At 42.3% G+C, this 20,047-nt stretch overlaps 1 protein-coding gene and 2 long non-coding RNA genes across 15 annotated transcripts in view; 2 read left to right on the top strand and 1 right to left on the bottom strand.

Annotated features, from left to right (window-relative positions):
- The window catches only part of HYDIN (HYDIN axonemal central pair apparatus protein), a 516,394-nt gene that overhangs the window by 453,271 nt on the left and 43,076 nt on the right, over positions 1–20,047 (bottom strand). For 7 of the 13 annotated variants that reach the window (XM_035282170.3, XM_035282171.3, XM_078357702.1 and 4 more), the window contains exon 1: positions 870–936. The exons of 4 other annotated variants lie outside the window; for them this stretch is intronic. In XM_035282170.3, coding sequence (XP_035138061.3) covers positions 870–906 — 37 coding nt within the window. In that variant the 5' untranslated portion in view covers positions 907–936. Of the gene's footprint in view, positions 1–869; positions 937–3,203; positions 3,419–20,047 lie in introns of those variants that run through there. 2 more of the 13 variants (XM_035282173.3, XM_035282174.3) reach the window with 2 other exon arrangements.
- The window catches only part of LOC118149733 (uncharacterized), a 30,708-nt gene continuing 11,041 nt past the window's right edge, over positions 381–20,047 (top strand). The window contains exon 1 of the long non-coding RNA XR_004737395.3: positions 381–497. This is a non-coding gene — a long non-coding RNA (uncharacterized LOC118149733). The remainder of the gene's footprint in view (positions 498–20,047) is intronic.
- LOC144580534 (uncharacterized) lies at positions 3,911–4,250 on the top strand. Its single transcript, XR_013530170.1, has 2 exons — positions 3,911–4,050; positions 4,168–4,250. It is a non-coding gene; the product is annotated as an uncharacterized LOC144580534 (long non-coding RNA).

Genomic DNA, 20,047 nt, shown 5'->3' with positions numbered 1-20,047 from the left:
GACTCCATTCCATAAGATCATCAAAGGCACAGATTCAGTCTTACAATATTTATTTTCTCCTGCAAAACACCTAGGTTAGTACTTGGACCATGAAGTAGGACCTCAGTTACTTTAAGGAGTAAAGAAGGAGAATACGAAAGAGTCCTCTCAATAAAATACATCTGGGTTGACTATTCGGAAATGAAAAGGGCAAGACCCAATAGGGGCAGGGAGCAAGACACTCCAGATAAACAGGTGAGCCTACAGAGGCTAAAAGTCATACAAACAGCCACGCACCAGCCTGACCAAAGGACACCTTCTGAGCCCAGATTGCTCAACAGTAAAGGCAGGTTAATCATTACGGGCGCTTCCTAGGACCGCTGAGGCTATGATAGGAGATCATACAGATAAAGCACACCTGGGGATGTACTGATCCTACATTTGACCCTCACAGTCATCCGGAAAAGAAAGCTGGGGAAGGAGCTGAAGGAGTGGGGCTTGGCACCTCATTTTCCCAGGTAAGAGAGGAAATGATTCATCTAAGGCCTGGGAGCTAATTCGAAGTTGGAAACAAGGCAGCACCCCCAGGCCTTCTACTCTTCAGGCTACCTGTCTGGCAGGGGAATCCCAAGAACAAACTCCGAGGTCCCGTAACTTTCACGGGAGTGAGAAAGGACCAGGGAAGGCTAAGGAGGGGAGGGATTTGGAAAGTCTGGGGAACCCCTGGGACGCAGGGCGAGGACGAGAAGAGCAAGCAGACGCCCCGGCCAGTCCCCACGCCCCCCACACTTTGACCCCACAATCTCTGCGAGGGTCTCTGACCTTGTTGCACTCCGGATCCCACATTTATTCCACCCCCATTTCCCGCCCAGACCCCGCGTCCAACTCACAGAGGCCGCTGCCACCGCCGCGGGCGAGGGGCTCCATACCTAGCTTGAAGCCTCCCGCATTCAGTCTGAGCCGCCGGAGCTGTTGCTGTCCGTTGCCACGGCAACCACGGAGCCGCACAGCCTAGCAAGCGGCGCGATAATTGGAGGAGGCAAGCGTCCATAGCAACCGCCGCCCCAGCTGCTCGTTGCAAAAGAATTTGGTTTCTAAGGATTCTTAGGACACCACCTCTCTCCAAAGGCACATTTCGCCAGGCACTTGTCCTAGTTCTTTAAAGATGCTTCGTGCATTATCTCATTGAACACCTGCCTCCCAGTGTTGCTGTGGGAATCTCTTATCTCTACAGGAATTTTTAACTTGTGGTCCTTTGACCTCTTCAGGAGGTCCACGAATACCCTTAAGTTATGACCAAAAGTTTGTGGCCATGTACCCAGTCAGATGGTCCATAGCTGTAGATTCTCAAAGGACTTGGAACCAGAACTCTGGTCGCCCAGTGCCCAAGACGGCATAAGAGTATAAATCTCATATGCATTAACTCCATTTTCATTCTCAGAGACAGCAGACAAATAGAGGGCGGTTCTTCCTAGACTCCACTTATGTTTAGTCAAATCATGACTTGAGACATTGCCCAAAGACTTTAACTCTTGACCTTCAGTCATTCATTCAAATAAATATCTATTGATGACTAATTATGGGTCATATATTTGTCATAGAGAAACTTTTCTAAGCATTGAAAGAAGCAATTGTCAAGGCAATTTCTTGGAGCTTTACTTCTGATATGGGAGACAAAAGAAGCATAAACAAGATCATCTGAGATCGTGGTACTAAACAGAATGTTAAGACGTGATGAGCCCAGTAGATGGGTGGTTAGGGAGGGTATCTTTGAGGAGACGATTGAGTTTGAGCTGAGATGTGGGAAGACACCAGCTATAGAAGAGCAAAGGAGAGGGTGGGCAGCACAAGAAAAAGCAGCAGAAAGTTAAAGGCAGAAATGAATTTGGAGTGCTTGAGAAAATGAAAAGTCAATGTGGCTGCCTCAAACAGACACACTCAGATTGCCCTTCCCTGGCTCTTCATAATACTATCTCCTTCTCTGTACTTCCTTGCTCCTCTGTCCTCCATCACACCAACCATGTCACCCTATTTATTTCCTTCAAAGCTCTTGTAACTTTCAATTGTCTGTGAGCTCCATAAGAGACTGTGTCTCCCTTATGGTATCCCCAGCACCTAAAATAGTAACTGGCCCAGCATGGGCACTAAATAAATATTTGTTGATTGCATCAATCTACGCATCACAATACTAGAAACTGTGGTTGACTGGGAGACACAACAGAGAACAAGATGAAGACACTTAAGCCTTTGAGAAGCTTAAATGCTTGTGGAATAATTGAATTACAAACTATGTGAGCCAACTAATTGGGTGCAGAATCAAATAATTTAGAATGTAAGTACTGTGGGAAGACATTGAATGATTCCCTTGGCAATTTTTTTCATTCTTTCAATTATATTTCAGTTCAATTTCACAAATATTGAATGCCTACTCTATGCCAAACATTGTTGTTTATAACAATGAATGAGACAGACAGCAACTTTGCCTACAGAACTTACAAGCTACTGCTGTACTGTCCACTACAGTTGCCTCTAGTCATTTGTGGCCACTGATCACTGAATATGTAGCTGGTCCGAACTGGAATGTGGAGTAAGTGTAGACTCCAGATTTCAAAAACTTAGTGCAAAACAAGAATGTAAAATATCTCATTAGTATTTTTAATTGATTTCATATTCAAAAGATAACGCTTCAGATATGTTACATTAAAGAAGACCTACTATTAAAACTCATTTCACCTGTTTTTATCTTTTTTTAATCTGGCTGCTAGAAAGAGTTAAATTACATAAGTGCCTTGCATTATATTGCTATTGGACTGTGCTGGTCTAGTGGGAGCTTAATGCTATTTGAATAAACAAGTAAAATCTTGTCGGAAATGTTAAAATAGACATTTTGGTACAGGCATGAAAAATAGCAAATTTCAAATAAATAAAACAGATGAATTTAAAAAGAAAACAAGATAGGCAACTCAAATTCAGTTTATACCAACACTGAAGGTATAAAAGGGTCAGGAGTGGGAGATTAGAAAGAATTTCTAAAGAGGATTTTCATGAAGGATTTCTTTAAAAAGAGCAGAACTGTGAGTCCCACCTCCAAATCTCCAGTCAAAAGAAAAGGGCTTTGAGGAAGCCACTGGATGTTTAACATATGGCACCTACAGTTCAGGTGGCACAGTGGGCTTGTGTCTGAACTCCACCTGGAAATTCTAAAGGGCAAGAGATATGCTCACCAGTCAGCTGCTTGATTAGAAACAACTTCCTTCTTCCCCTAGTATTTATAGGTAAAAACTGTGTTTTTTCTATGAAGGAGATGAAGGTCACTCAAGAAAGATTGTGCAGGGTCATTTTAGACACTTTCCATCTTGTTAAGTAAAGAGGTCTCAGAAAAATGAAACTGAGTGCTATGGTTTGAATGTGTCCTCTCCAAATTCATGTGTTGAAATTCAGTGGCCAATGTGATACTATTAACAGGTGAGGCCTTAAAGAGGTGATTGGTCATGAGGGATCCTACGTCATGAATAGGGTCAATGACCTCATAAAAGGGCTTGAGGGAGGGAGTTCATGCCTCTTACTCTTTGGCCTTCTGCCATGTGAAGACCCAGTGTTCTTCCCCTCTGGAGGATGTGGCACTCAAGGTGCCATGTTGAAAGCTGAGACTGCCCACTCACCAAACAACAAACCTGCTGTTGTCTTGATCTTAGACTTCCCAGACTCCAGAACCATGAAAAATACATTTCTGTTCCTTTTTTTTTTTTTTTGAGACGGAGTTTCGCTGCTATTACCCAGGCTGGAGTGCAATGGTGCAATCTCGGCTCACCGCAACCTCCGCCTCCTAGATTCAGGCAATTCTCCTGCCTCAGCCTCCCGAGTAGCTGGGATTACAGGCGTGCGCCACCATGCCCAGCCAATTTTTTGTATTTTTAGTAGAGACAGGGTTATAGCAGCACAAAAACAGGCTAACACACTGAGGATATTGCTCGTTATCGAGGGATCAAGAAAAAGCAAAGAACCAGCCAAAAGAAAGATGTGTTTGACCCCAGTAAGAGAACTGCAGGATACAGATTTCCAGCAATGAGAGTGAGCTATCTTGAAAGACTCTGAAAGTGCCCCACCAGAGGATGTATCAACTTAATCACGGCAGTATCAGACAAGTAACAACTTTTTGTCTTTTCCTCTCCTCCGCCTATGCCCCAGTGCCAGAGAGGCCATGAAACGGTTCTCCAGCTGAGGGTACAGGTGTAAAGATGTCAATGAACCCAGAAAAAAACAACAGAAAAGAGAGAAGAAGGTGGCTATGTTTCCATTCTCCAACTGTAGGTCTCCTGTCTGCAACAGGCCTAAAATAAAAGAAGAGAGAAGCTGCAACTTTTAAAAGTTTTTATTATCACCTTGGACAGAACATCTGAGCAATTGCATTACGGCTGTGTTTTGACACCTACAAGAGTCCATAAAAGTCTTGGCACCTAAGTGAGTTTACTCAAGGGCAGGGAAATAATTGGCCACAAATAGGAAATTTAAAGAGAGACTAGAAGACAAATATTAAGTTGCTTTATGACTGCCACCCACAAGTCATGCTTGTTTGGCTCAAGGGCTCCCTAAAAATATGAAATAGGCTATAAATAAAGACAGAAACATGTATTCATCTTGGGGTGAGGAAGCCAGTGGCTTTTTGAAGCGTACAGAACAGAAGATGTATAAAGTTAAATATTAAAGTGCATATTACTTCAGGGAGGAACATGGATTATCTAAAGTCACATAGCACCTGCACCTCAAACCTAAGACCAGTGATTAATCTCCTATCCCCAGGGGTTTAGGGATGCTGAGGCTGCAGAGACCAGTGGCCAGCAGTTATGGGGCTGCTCCTCTGAGGCTGGTATGTTCTTAGTGCCAGATAGACAGGCAGACAGGCATGCAGCCTTCTCAGGAAAAGCAATAGAAAAAAACCAAAAAGCCATTCAGTACAAATGCATAGTGCACTGAAGGTTAATTACACTATTAAAAAGTAAATCAGATTTGAAAAAATATATATTTTTTGTTAACTTACATTTCCCCTAAACTAAAGAGGCTAACAGAAAGGATGAAGACCTCTCCATTCTTAATGAGAGCTGCCTGACTCCTAAGGAATAACATACTTGGATTAAGTTGGGGTGAGGAAGCCAGTGGCTTTTTTCTAAGGAGTGAGCAGATAATTGAGTCATTGAGCAGTGAAAACTGAGCTTCTTCAGACTTCATAGTGGTTAAGGAGGCTGGTTACACTGAGAGCCCCAACCCTCTGACTTACTCAGGCAGAGGAGGGTTCTGGGCAAGAACTTGGGTGACAGATATCAAGAAATCCTAGACTCACCATTGTAAAACACCTTAGAGATCAACGGGTATAAAACTCTTATAACATAGCAGTTGCTCAATACATGAGCAATGATTTTTCTATTAGGAGATGACTTGAATTCCACCACTTACTGCCTGTGTAGAGTTTGCTGCTTAACCTCCCTGTGGTGCAGTTCCCATTTCTGTAAAAACAGAGGCAACTGCCATATAGGGTTCTTGAAGATTAAATAAGATGATAACAGCTGGGCATGGTGGCTCACACCTATAATCCTAGCACTTTGGGAGGCTGAGGAGGGTGGATGGATTGAGCTCAGGAGTTCATGACCAGCCTGGGCAACATGGCAAGACTCTGTCTCTACGAAAAATACAAAGATTAGCCTGGTGTGGTGGTGTATACCTGTAGTCTCAACTACTTGGGAGACTTAAGTGGGAGGATTGCTTGAGCCCAGGAGGTAGAGGTTTCAGTAAGCCAAGATCACACCACTGCACTCCAGCCTGGGCAACAGAGCCAGACCCTGCCTCAGTCAATCAATCAGTCAATCAATAATACAAACCAAAGGCTTAGCAAATGAAAGCCATCATTATTATTAATATCTTTATTCTTCAGTCCAGTCTTCTATCTTTTTGACATCATCCCAAATAGTCACTCAGGCTCCGTTAAAACTTCTGCTGTTCATTCTGTCATTTATTAAGGAAGCACTGACAGAGAACCTGCTAAGCACTAGACCCTGTGATAGGTACCGAGAATACCAAGAGGAACATGACATAGTCCCCAAGGGGCTCATGGTTTTTTTTGTTTTTGTTTTTAGGATGCTTCCTTCTTTTTTTTTTTGTGATGGAGTCTCGCTCTTGTTACCCAGGCTGGAGTGCAATGGCGCAATGTCGGCTCACCGCAACCTCCGCCTCCTGGGTTCAGGCAGTTCTCCCGCCTCAGCCTCCTGAGTAGCTGGGATTACAGGCACGCGCCACCATGCCCAGCTAATTTTTTGTATTTTCAGTAGAGATGGGGTTTCACCTTGTTGACCAGGATGGTCTCGATCTCTTGACCTCGTGATCCACCCGCCTCAGCCTCCCAAAGTGCTGGGATTACAGGCTTGAGCCACCGTGCCCGGCCCCTTCTTTTTTTTTTTTTTTTTTTGGTTCAGACGAAGTTTCACTCTCGTTGCCCAGGCTGGAGTGCAATAGCATGATGTCAGCTCACTGCAACCTCTGCCTCCCGGGTTCAAGTGATTCTCCTGCCTCAGCCTCCGGAACAGCTGGGATTACAGGCATGCACCACCACGCCCAGCTAATTTAGTACTTTTAGTAGAGAGGGGGTTTCTCCATGTTGGTCAGGCTGCTCTCAAACTCCCAACCTCAGGTGATCCACCCACCTCTGCCTCCCAAAGTGCTGGGATTTATAGGCATGAGCTACCATGCCAGGCAAGGATGCTTCCTTCTTACACTTTCTAGAACTCAGATCAGGCATCAGGCTGCTCCATTTTGAACTGCTAAAATTTTTGGAAACTCCTTCCTAAATTAACCCAGAATGTGACTCCCAATAAAACATCTAGTTATTCTTACCCATGATAGTCCTTCAAGTTTAAAAACCATCCATCACAGCCCTTTGTTTCGTGGGGTAAACATTCTAAGCATCTTCAGCAGATTCTCATGTGATATGATTTCTAGCAATATTATTTCTAGAAACAAACAACTTCTGTTTCATGTAAAAAAAAATTCTGCTCATCCTTATTTTGTGAGTAGCCACTATCAGAATTTTCTGTTGTTTGTGTGGCATTGATTACAGTCTTAAGAAGACTGAAGATTCACCATCTTCCCTACTTGTCCAGTTGTTCTATTTTGTCTGTCATTATAAATTACAAACCAGCAAATGAAAAAATTTGCTGAAAAATTCAAGTAAATTCTAGAACCTGAAAATGGCTGGGCTTCCTGGGAGACTGATACTAAGAACTGTAAAGTTAAACAGAACCAAGCAGAGTTTGTTTCTTGGTCTCTCTTGGCACTCAAATGTCCCTTTATTCTTGCTTCTCTCTCTAGATAACTTTTCTCCTTCACCTTAGACCTGTGTTTTTCTACTTCTCTACCTAAATCTTGCAAAATACTTTGTGGGCATTTCTTGAAGCAGCCATAGAAAACTCATACAAGTCTTAACTGCAGATTCTTAGGAGAGAATCCAACAAGTTTAGGCTGACTCAAATGCAACCAATCCCCTGGTCCAGTTATCTTCTGCCAGACAGATGAGTCACATGAGATGAATATGGCTGCTGGGGCCCATTCCTATGTGGAGGATGGGTGTCATTCTCAAGAAAGTGGAGGTGGAGCTGCACAGGGACCCCAAGAGCTGCCTTCTACATGGGAGTTCGCCAGCCGTCCAGGTCCAAACTCTGTCTCCACATCCTGTTCATTCAGCATTTTTGGACCAGTTCTCTCTGCCTCCAACTTTTCACTTGCAAATATTTTTCAAAATTTTCCTTCTTTTTAACTTCTTGTCAACTCCTCTGCCCCTGCTGTACTTTGCACCAGCATTGTACTTGCCTTGCTCCCCTACCAGTTTTCAAACTGTGCCAGGCACCTCAGGGGGTACAGTGAACTCAAAGGAGTGTTTCAGGATGTTTTTAATTTTCAAGGGAATCACAGCAACATTTGTCAGACACTGTGTAAACTACTAACTTGAGGTAGTTCACAGTTTCAAAATTCATTTATTATATTTCTTCCAATGACGTCAAATCTCTTCAAAGCTGGGTTTCCAGCAATGGCTATGATGAAAGGCAAGTATCCCTAAAAAATCAATGTGGAACAAGAAATGAGAGTGATAGTGTCTGATCAAATTCCAAGTCTTGAGAAAGTGTGCAGTGTCCAACAGGCGCTAAATTGTTTGTGTATAAATTCTTACCAAGCTATTTCAAAACGTAACTACTTAATAAATGGAACTGTTAGTTCTTTCTTCTGGTCCAGAGATGCTGTGAAACAATTACTAAGACTCTAAAAACATTACCCACCTTTTCATCCTTATTTTATTGAGAGTAGGAGATGAAACTGACTCTCATCTTAAGGGTAAGCCATGTATAACCCATAGTTAATGTCCCCTAGGAAAGAAGATTAGCTGGACTCTTCTGAACAGAATGACTTTCTGAGATCGTTTGCTGTGTCACTTAGAAAATACAAATTTTCTTTGTTTTCTCTTGTGGGAATGTCTAATATGTTCAAGTCAACTCAAAAAGCATATATTGAGCATTTACTGGGTAGCTTAGAATAAAAAACACGAGACTCGGGGGAACAGAGGTTGGAGACTCAGCTCTACAGTCTATTAACCTTATGCCCTGAGACTAGGTACTTCACCTCTCTAAAGTTCAGTTTTTACAGCTATTAAAGGATATGTTCAATCATTAAAAGATGTTATTGATGAATCTACTATATGCTCAGGACTAGACAGAGTACTCAACCTCTTTTTTTTTTCATTATCCTAAGGAGCCTTTTAAAACATTTTTGTCCTCATTATGCCCTCAAATGCTAATACCATGCATATACGATATACCTATTTGGGTGTTATGTTTGTGCTTTATACATAAAAGAGTATATACAACTATCATGGAGCCATAATTATTATTATTTTTAAACAGGGTCTCACTCTGTTGCCTAGGCTGGAGTGCAGTGGCACAATCTCGGCTCACTGCAACCTCTGCCTCCCAAGTTCAAGCAATTCTCTAGTCTCAGCCTCCCGAGTAGCTGAGACCACAGGAGTCTGCCACCACCCTTGGCTAATTTTTGCATTTTTTGCCGAGACAGGGTTTTGCCGTGTTGCCCAGGCTGGCCTCAAACTCCTGAGCTCAAAGTGATCCACCTGCCTTGGCCTCTCAAAGTGCTGGGATTACAGGCATGAGCTATTGCAGCCAGCCAAAAACTGGCTGCAAGATGTTTTTGGCCCCTCAAGAGCCACCTTTTGTCCCTTTGAGGGTGCTACTGCCCCCGCTGATAATACACATTCTGAGGAGACACAGTAGGCAAAATTGCTGCCCTCGGAGAGCTTATATTCTAAGGTGAGAAGATGGATAAAAAATAAGTCAAATATTAGAGAGTGAAAAATACAGTGAAATAGTAAAATAAAGCACTATGACGGAGACTGACTGAGGATGGGAGCTCAGTGCCTCTCTGAAGTGATCCCAGTGGTAAGGTCTGAATGAGGAGTCGGGGGGTCACCAAGGGGGAACCTTACAGACCAGAAGCCCCCAGCATGGAGCCTCCTTGCTGAGCAGGAGCTTGAGGAGCAAGGACAGAAAGGCAGAGCTAGCACGTGAAAGGTGACACAGCCACCCACGGGGCATTTTGAAGACTTCGTAAACAACAGACTGCTAAACGAATAAGAGGGGCTATTAGGTACATTTTCTGCTCCTACTTTTAGGCAAGTAGGAGCAGAAAATGACTAAGCTCTGACCCCAGAGAACAAAAAGAGATGTCTTTAGGAAACAGCCAAAGAAGTTGGATTCTGGGAGAAGGTAAACACAGCCAAAGACATCGGTTATCTAGGTCTCTAGACAGATCTAGAAGAGAGTGAAATGTTAGAAGAAAAGAGATGATACCTAACATTTCTGAAGTGCTTACTAGATGTGTCTATGCTAAGAGCTTTATGCTTATGAGGGGATATTCTCTACATTTCACAAATGAAGAACTAAGGCTCAGAAAGCATACACGACTTGCCTCAAATCACCCAGGTTTTAAGAGGCAGGACTTGGGTCTGTCCGACTCACATCTAATGTCTTAATCAAGACAGCACAACCTCCAGTTTCTCCCAACACCATTGTTCTTTGCAGCACTCCATCCTCTCACACTCTCTCCTCTGCCCTCAATGATTTCTATTCATTCAATCTGTAGAACTGAACTTATCCTGCTAGAACATCAGACTCAAGTTCAACAATGAAAAGACTAATTATAATACCTCACAAGGACCTAGGAACAAAAGCTATGGGTACCATGTTTAATTACCCACTCTATTGTTTACAGAGAAAAAAATATATCTTTTTTTTTTTTTTTGAGACGGAGTTTCACTCTTGTTACTCAGGCTGGAGTGTTACCTAGGCTGGAGTGCAATGGCGCGATCTCGGCTCACCGCAACCTCCGCCTCCTGGGTTCAGGCAATTCTCCTGCCTCAGCCTCCCCAGTAGCTGGGACTACAGGCACGCGCCACCATGCCCAGCTAATTTTTTGTATTTTTAGTAGAGACAGGGTTTCATCATGTTGACCAGGATGGTCTCAATCTCTTGATCTCGTGATCCACCCGCCTCGGCCTCCCAAAGTGCTGGGATTACAGGCTTGAGCCACTGCACCTGCCACAGGGAAAATATATCTTACTTTATGTCCTGTGAGTCAGTATGGACTATGTCTGGTTGGAAGAAGTTTAAAAGCAGATTTTAGTCTGTTTTGGACTTCCTAAAAATGTAAATTTAAGGACTGCCAACAAGACTATAATGCCCGTGATTAACCGTGAAGAGGACAGCCAGAGAGAAACACTTGTCAAAAGAAGACACTGGACGCTTGCTGTGTTTGATGGCCCTGGGACAAAATTTAAAGAGCAGTAGACGTGAACACCCAGGATCCTGGATTGATTCATGCTGTGACAGTGCCTTAGTGTTCTGGAACTGGAAGCACCTGACTGAAAAGACCTAAGGTTGAAAGAGAGAGGAGCCGGAAGCGAGGCTGTGAAAAATTCTTCCAATCAAGGATCAGGTGTGTACAAATGTAGCAAGAGGATTTGATCTTCCCAACACCCAGGCACAGGGAAAGTGAATTTCTGTTAGAAAAATCTTGATACTGTAGTACATACAATTAGAGATGTGCTATCGTTTTCTTTACTCCCAGAATTATATAAGCTTCAAACCCTACAAAATCTGAAGTAGCCCCTGGATGGAATTTATAATCAAGGGGAAGGAGGCAACACAGACAAGCAAATATTAATAGATAGTACATCGCAGAATAAATAACACTGTGATAACCCACAAAAACATTCAGTAGGCTGGACATGGGGCTCATGTCTGTAATCCCAACACTTTCGGAGGCTGAGGTGGGTGGATTGCTTAAGTCCAGGACTTCAAGACCAGCCTGGCCGACATAGTGAAACCCCATCTCTACAAAAATACAAAAATTAGCCAGGTGTAGTGGTGCATGCCTGTAATCCCAGCTTCTTGGGAGGCTGAGGCATGAGAATTGCTTGAATCTAGGAGGCAGACATTGCAGTGAGCCGAGATTGCACCACTGCATTCCAGCCTGGATGGTGGAGTAAGACGCTGTCTCAAAAAAAATAAAAAGTAAAAATCAATAAACACAAGAGTGGTTAAGAAGGGAAAGACTATGGTTGGCTAGAGTTATCAGGAAGTCTTTGGGGGAGGGGGGTTGAACTTGAAGTGGCCATTGAGGTGGCCACCAGCAAAATTGTGATTCACTTACTAAATGTTCTCTGACTGATTCATCAAATATTATATTTCATTTTTGTTGTAGCAGATAGTGTCAACTACTGTGGGGCCACAGAAAACCCTCAGCCCCCTTGGTTGATTTATTTGACATCTTCAATGCTATTCAGCAAGCACTTTCTCCATACTAGGCACTGAGGATACGATGGTGAACCAGTTAGAGCTCCCCAGCAGAGAGGAAAGAAGGGGTGAGGCCTCCAGATTTGCAGGGAGAGTGTGGCATCTCTGTACGCAGCTCGTCAGGGCTCACCCATAGTGAAGATGACAATTTCACAAAAAATCTAATCTTAGAGACTTGAGAACAAAAGTCTGGAAAGGAAAAAGAAAATGCTAAGCACCGCATAAAGGGGAAATCAGAAATGGTGATGGGCTACTGCTTTGAGCCGAGAGGGAAGGGGCTGAGACACATCTGCTTCTCTTTTCTTTTTCTGGCAAAATGAGGAAGGATTTGTGAAATGCCCAGACAAGATGACCTAGACGAGAAGAAGGAAATGTCTGAGTCCATATAAAAATTTTCCTCTGATAATTACAGTATCCTGTTACAGAAATGGAGAGAAACTGTGAGCACACCTCCCCAGACACTGGACGTTCGAGGTCCTATCGGCTATGCCACATCCCTGTGTGGGCACAGAGAGGAAAACCCGCAGTTGTGGATTATCCAGCTAGACTAGATGTGAAGGGGGACAGTCTCTGTAACAGCGCCGTGGCCACAGTTCCTGAGAAATTCATCCTTATTTCCATCCCATTTATAGCTGTCATCATAAAGTAGGTCATCCTTACAACTCACTTTGGGAAGTAATGTAGGGCAAGTGAGGTTAGTTCCAGTTTAAAGGTGGAGAAACAGAATCAAGGACTAGACCAAATCCTAGCATTATTTAGCAGGGGAACTCAGAATGGAATTTGCAGTCCAACAGCCAGCCTCCTCCACATCTTCTTATTTTTAAATAACACTTCAAGTCCAGGAAAGCTTCGAGGCCACAGGAGGACTCTAACAGCCTGATTAATGGAGCTGCTTATAACTTACTGAACACAGCCCCGTCCCACACGAGGCTGGGCACCATGCCTGTCTTTTAAGTAGAAGCCAGTGGGAGTCCCAAGACTCATGGCCTTCCCTCATTAACAGAAAAAAGAAATAGTTAAGAAAAGTCACTAGGGAGAGGGTCATGAAGAACTGAGATGAAAAGATGAGCAAAGCACTCTAGAGAAAGATGCATTCCCTGAGTCACTTTTCACAACAGAGTTAAAGGGACAGGCCCGGCACTGATGCCCAAGGGAACAGCAAGTGTGGGAGTGTTCTATTCTGGGAGAAAGCACTCACTCCTGCACAAACAGGCACCCCGTGGGCCCTGGTCTCTCTTCAGCCTAGAGGAAAAGGAAGAGGCCGGGCGTGGTGGCTCACACCTGTAATCCCAGCACTTTGGGAGGCTGAGGTAGGCAGATCATGAGGTCAGGACATCGAGACCAGCCTGGCCAACATGGTGTAACCTCGTCTCTATTAAAAATACAAAAATTACCTGGGTGTGGTGGCACCCACCTGCAATCCCAGCTATTCAGGAGGCTGAGGTAGGAGAATCACTTGAACCCAGGAGGCGGAGATTGCAGTGAGCCGAGGTCACAACCCCAGCCTGGCAACAGAGCAAGACTCTGTCTCAAAAAAAAAAAAAAAAAAAAAAAAAGAGGAAAAGGAAGAAGAATCACTCACAATACATAATTTCCTTTCTATGGTGCTTTATGGTTTATGAAAGTACGTACGTTTTGAAAAGCTTAAGGTTTCTGTAGGCACCACAAGGGGAAACCCTGGGTTATCAGAGGAATCATTCATTCATTCATTCATTCATTTACTCATTTATTCATCCAGCCATGTTATTTGAATATTTTTGGGTCCATATGCTATAAAAAGCACTGAGAATACAAAGATTAATACGAGATAGGCCCTGCCTCAAAAGCCATGGTGTAATAGAAGGGGTTCTAGACCTTCAAATACTGCTGTGCTAGTTACTAACCAAGTCACTTCAGGCAAGTCACTTGTCCTCTCTAAATATTAGTTCTGAAGTCTATAAAATAAGTCTAATCATACCTGCTTTTCCCATTCCGAAATGTTTGTAAGTTCAAGGGAGATCATGGACATGAAAGCATTTTGTAAACCACAAAGTTCCCACCTGGTAATCTTGCCCTGTGACTGAGGGATGCATGGCTGTCTGCAGATTCATTATCCAGATGTGGTGACAATTGTATGGGGGCCAGAAATTGGCATGCACAGAGTCAGTGATCTTTCATAAATTGACTGGGATGGATATTAGGAGGAAACAAGAAAATCAAACTTAAAAGCAGCCCATTACCCTCATCCTCCCATTAGACCAAACCTGAGGCCTTGGTGAGTCGTCAGGCCTCTGGCCTCATTAGAAAAGCAGATGGATATATCAGAGGGGTTAATGGCAGCCAGTGATGACCCTGATCCGATTTGGTCCTAGCTCCTGCCCTTCTAGAGATAGTGATGACTTTGAAAACTGCAGGACTGACTTTTGGTGGGGAACGAACAAGGCAAAATCTAAAATTATGTTAAGATTTAAGAAAAATAATGCCCCTTTATAGGAATAGAACAAAAAAGGAGAAATAAAAATTAAAATAGAATAATAGCAATGTTGCAGACTGTTTGTTAAATATTGCCTACCTGCACTAAGAAAGGTAGTCATGCGGTGGGTAAAACACCAAAAAAAAAAAAAAAAGTATTTCAAAATATTGTTAGTGGTTCCATTAATGAGGGCAAAATTGGAAGTCTAGTGGAGGAACATAGTGGCTGACGTGTGTGTGTGTGTGTGTGTGTGTGTGTGTGTACACACATGTATATGTATGTGTGTGTGTGCCCATGCTCATGCATACCTTTTGAGAGCCAAGAGGAAGATGAGGACACAAACCTAAATCCACGTGGATAAGGTGGAATACACGCCACGTCTTTTCTATTTGTTGTTCTTCCTATTTCTGACCAACTTGGTCTATCAATGTCTGCCCCCGCCACAAAACCCTTAATAAACAGTCTTAACTTATGCTACCGACAACTCTAACTGCCAGAGTTATCAAGCACCATGGAAGACTGAAACCTTCTCTACCCTGAATCAACGGGACTCCCAAAGAGGGTGACGATACCAGTGGTTTGATTTACAGCTGCTGCTTGTATCAGATGATCCATGGACGTTTTCCCACCCCGGAATAACAGTTTTTGTTCCTCTCTCAGAAAAGAGTTTGGTTATTAGCTCAGGAAATGAAACAGTTTCCAAATCAGTGGTGACTATTTTTGCACAGTCTCTGCCTTTTCCCACAGCACAGCTTCACTGAGCTGGTAACAGCTCAGTCTTCATAAATATGCAAAGACAGCATTCATCTTCCTGATTAATTAATCCATAACTGATCCAAGCTCTTGCCTGTGAGTGCTCTTGGACCCATGGCTCCTATTCTCTCCACTCTGGTTTCCTCGCCTGGGTCAGCCCTTCTCTTCACCTGTTGTTAACAAAAGGGGTCCCTGGTCTAGATTGTTCCCACATTCTCCAGCAGGCTGCCTATGATCATTTCACAAACTCCTCATGCGCTTTTAAACTTTAACAATGAAGACTGTGGACTTAATGTGAATAGCGACAGATGGAATTTGAAAGCCAATTAATTTTGTTCATTAAAATATAATATAGGACAGCCGTATTACACAATCAAGCATGATGAATTCTTTTTACATCCTGTGATATAGACAACTGGTTATCCCATGAAAGAAGGAATTCAATTTGCATTTAAATGCCAGAGTGTGACAGAGCTCTCTGCATTATATAAGTTGAAGTTTGGCCAGTGAATTTTCAGAAGTGTTTGTGATGGAAGTACAAAAGTGAATGGGAAAGCCAACACCTTGATGAGGGATCTTGTGAATGACCCTCAGCCAGGGGAACCAGCTGAGCTGTGCAGGGGATTCCTGACTCACAGGAACCAGGAGATAAAAGGTACTCCTGTTTTTTGTTGTTGCTTTTTTTAAATGTGATATTCAAATAATTGTCTCTGAGGTAGGAATTTCTATCTTTAGTGTGCTGATAAAAAATCCATTTCTCAGCTGGCTTGCTGTCCAAAGAATTTCATCAATTTTTTAATGTGACCAAAAATTATTATCCATGGATTATTTTTTCTTTTTTTAAATTATACTTTAATTTCTGGGGTACATGTACATATCTTGCAGGATTGTTGCACAGGTATACATTTGCCATGGTGGTTTGCTGCCTCCATGCCCCATCCTCTACATTAGGTATTTCTCCCAGTGTTATCCCTCCCCAGTCTCCCCACCTCATTATCCCTCCCCTAGTCCCCCACACCCCTACAGACCCCAGTGTGTGATGCTCGCCTCCCTGTGTCCATGTGTTCTCATTGCTCAACAACCACCTATGAGTGAGAACATGTGGTGTTTGGTTTGCTGTTCTTGTGTCAGTTTGCTGAGATGATGGTTTCCAGATTCATCCATGTCCCTGCAAAGGACATGAACTCATCCTTTTTTATGGCTGCATAGTATTCCATGGTGTATATGTGCCACATATTCTTTATCCAGTCTATCATTGATGGGTATTTGGGTTGGTTCCAAGTCTTGGCTATTGTAAACAGTGCTGCATGAACATTTGTGTGCATGTGCCCTTATAATAGAACAATTTATAATCCTTTGGATATATACCCAGTAATGGGATTGCTGGGTCAAATGGAATTTCTATTTCTAGGTCCTTGAGGAATCGCCACACTGTCTTCCACAATGGTTGAACTAATTTACACTCTCACCAACAGTGTAAAAGTGTTCCTATTTCTCCATATCCTCTCCAGCATCTGTCGTCTCCAGATTCTTTAATGATCACCATTCTAATTGGCATGAGATGGTATCTCAATGTGATTTTGATTTGCATTTCTCTAATGACCAGTGATGATGAGTATTTTTTCATATATTTATTGGCTGCATAAATGTCTTCTTTTGAAAGTGTCTGTTCATAGCCTTTGCCCACTTGTTGATGGGGTTTTTTTCTTGTAAAATTGTTTCAGTTCTTTGTAGACTCTGGATATTAGCCCTTCGTGAGATGGGTAGCTTGCAAAAATTTTTTCCCATTCTATTGGTTGCTGGTTTTAATGATTGTTTCTCTTTCTGTGCAGAAGCTCTTAGGTTTAATTAGATCCCATTTGTCTATTTTGGCTTTTGTTGCTATTGCTATTGGTGTTTTAGTCATGAAGTCCTTGCCTATGCCTATGTCCTGAATGGTATTGCCTGAGTTTTCTTCTAGGGTTTTTATGGTTTTAGGTCTTATGTTTAAATCTTTAATCCATCTGGAGTTAATTTTTATAGAAGATGTAAGGAAGGGGTCAAGTTTCAGCTTTCTACACATGGCTAGCCAGTTTTTCCAACACCATTTATTAAACAGGGAGTCCTTTCCCCATTGCTTGTTTTTGTCAGGTTTGTCAAAGATCAGATGGTTGTAAATATGTGGTGTTACTTCTGAGGCCTCTGTTCTGTTCCATTGGTCTATATCTCTGTTTTGGTACCAGCACCACGTTGTTTTGATTACTGTAGCCTTGTAGTATAGTTTGAAGTCAGATAGCATGATGCCTCCAGCTTTGTTCTTTTTGCTTATGATTGTCTTGGCTATGTGGGCTCTTTTTTGGTTCCATATGAAGTTTAAGGTGGTTTTTTCCTGTTCTGTGAAGAAGGTCATTGGTAGTTTGATGGGGATAGAATTGAATCTGTAAATTACTTTGGGCAGTATGGCCATTTTCACAATATTGATTCTTCAAATACAAACTACCATCAGAGAATACTACAAACACCTCTATGCACATAAACCAGTAAATCTAGAAGAAATGGATAAATTCCTGGACACTTACACCCTACCAAGATTAAACCAGGAAGAAGTTGATTCCCTGAATAGCCCAATAACAAGGTCTGAAGTTGAGGCAGCAATTAATAGCCTACCAACAAAAAAAAGTCCAGGTCCAGATGGGTTCACAGCCGAATTCTACCAGATGTACAAAGAGGAGCTGGTACTACGTCTTCTGAAACTATTCCAAACAATACAAAAAGAGGGAATCCTCCCTAACTCATTTTATGAGACCAACATCATCCTGATACCAAAACCAGGCAGAGACACAACTAAAATAGAAGATTACAGGCTAGGGCCGGGCACAGTGGCTCACGCCTGTAATCCCAGCACTTTGGGAGGCCGAGGTGGGTGAATCACGAGGTCTAGAGATTGAGACCATCCTTGTCGACAAGGTGAAACTCCATCTCTACTAAAAATACAAAAAATTAGCTGGGCACGGTAGCACATGCCTGTAATCCCAGCTACTCAGGAGGCTGAGGCAGGAGAATTGCCTGGACCCAGGAGGCGGAAGTTGCAGTGAGCCGAGATCCCGCCATTGCACTCGAGCCTGGGTAACAAGAGCGAAACTCTGTCTCAAAAAAAAAAAAAAGAAGATTACAGGCTAATATCCATGATGAACATTGATGTAAAAGTCTTCAATAAAATACTGGTAAACTGAACGCAACAGCACATCAAAAAGCTCATCCATCATGAAAAGGTAGGCTTCATCCTGGGGATGCAAGGCTGGTTCAACATACATAAATCTATAAATGTAATCCATCACATAAATAGAACCATAGACAAAAACCACACGATTATCTTAACAGAAGCAGAGAAGACCTTCCACAAAATTCAATAGCCTTTATGCTAAATACTCTCAACAAACTAGGTATTGATGGAATGTATCACAATAATAAAAGCTATTTACGACAAACCCACAGCCAATATCATACTGAATGTGTAAAAACTGAAAGCATTCCCTTTGAAAACTAGCACTAGACAAGGGTGCCCTCTCTCATCATTCCTATTCAACATAGTATTGAAGTTCTAGCCAGAGCAACCAGGCAAGAAAAAGAAATAAAGGGTATTCAATTAGTAAAAGAGGAAGTCAAATTGTCTCTATTTGCAGATACATGATTGTATATTTGGAAGACCCCATTGTCTCAGCCCAAAATCTCCTTCAGATGATAAGCAACTTCAGCAAAGTCTCAGGATACAAAATCAATGTGCAAAAATCACAAGCATTTCTATACACCAATACAGACAAACAGAGAGCCAAATCACGAGTGAACTCCCATTCACAATCGCTACAAAGAGAATAAATAAAATACCTAGGAATTCAACTAACAAAGGATATGAAGGATCTCTCTCTGCTCAAGGAAATAAGAGAGGACACAAACAAATAGAAAAACATTTCATGCTCATGGTTAGAAAGGTACTCTTGTTTTAAGCCACTATAAAAGAAAATTGAGTAGGGATCTTGTTGAACAACTATACACACACTTCTAGGCAAGTATGTTTTCTCCTTGCCATCTTCTCATTTTTTCTAACTTGATACAAACAATGCAGCAAGTAGACAGGATGTGTTCACCACCTTTTGGGCCATGGGTACCTAGAGAGAGATATGCATCCCCAGTGAGATCTGCACATCGTACATGCATGTGGACATATGCACACATACAAATATACACAGTTTCATTAACTCTTCTGCAGAAAACAATTTTAGAAAATGCCAACTTCTTTTTTAGGTAATTAAATGTCTACAAGCCACTAATTATAGAATAAGGGAACTAATGTTTACCATGAGGTCATTTGGAACTAGCACCTGAAGAGGCTTGCATTCCACACTAAAAATTTGAACGTTATTCTGTATGTGACAGAACACCATTCAAAGATTTCTGATGATGGAGATGGTGTTAAACAGCTAGTAAACTGATAGTATTAAGAGAAATAAAACAGAGAGGTAGGGAAGTGTAACCTAGGAAACCAGTTGGGGCTATGGTAATCATTTATGGAAAAAATAATACAGGGTTAACCAGAGGCAGTGTGGATGAGAGAAGGGGAAAATATGGAAGCTCTGGGACAATGGCTTCTTAGAAATTGGCTAGGTAGGTGGAGGATGGAGAGGAAAGAATAGATGCAATTTCTAACCTTCATGACTATGTGTGTGATGAGACCATTAATAGGAGTAGGAACTATAGGAGGAAACAGGTTTGAGGAAGAAGGGAAAGATGATCATACTCTCACATTTCAAAAAGTTTGCTTATTCCTTTGATATGATGGGATGAAAATACTATTTTACCTCTATGATCTTCCTTCTCTAAACCCATAACCCCAGTTTAATTGTGTGAAAAACAACAGAAATATTCCAAAGAGGGGTACCCTATAATATACTTGACAAGTACCCCTTAAAACTGTCAAGGTCAGCAA

This window comes from Callithrix jacchus, chromosome 20 (assembly GCF_049354715.1).
Source record: "Callithrix jacchus isolate 240 chromosome 20, calJac240_pri, whole genome shotgun sequence".
NCBI classification, from domain to species: Eukaryota; Metazoa; Chordata; class Mammalia; order Primates; family Cebidae; genus Callithrix; species Callithrix jacchus.
Note: the sequence above shows the minus strand (reverse complement) of the source record. Positions and strands in the feature narration are given on the sequence as shown.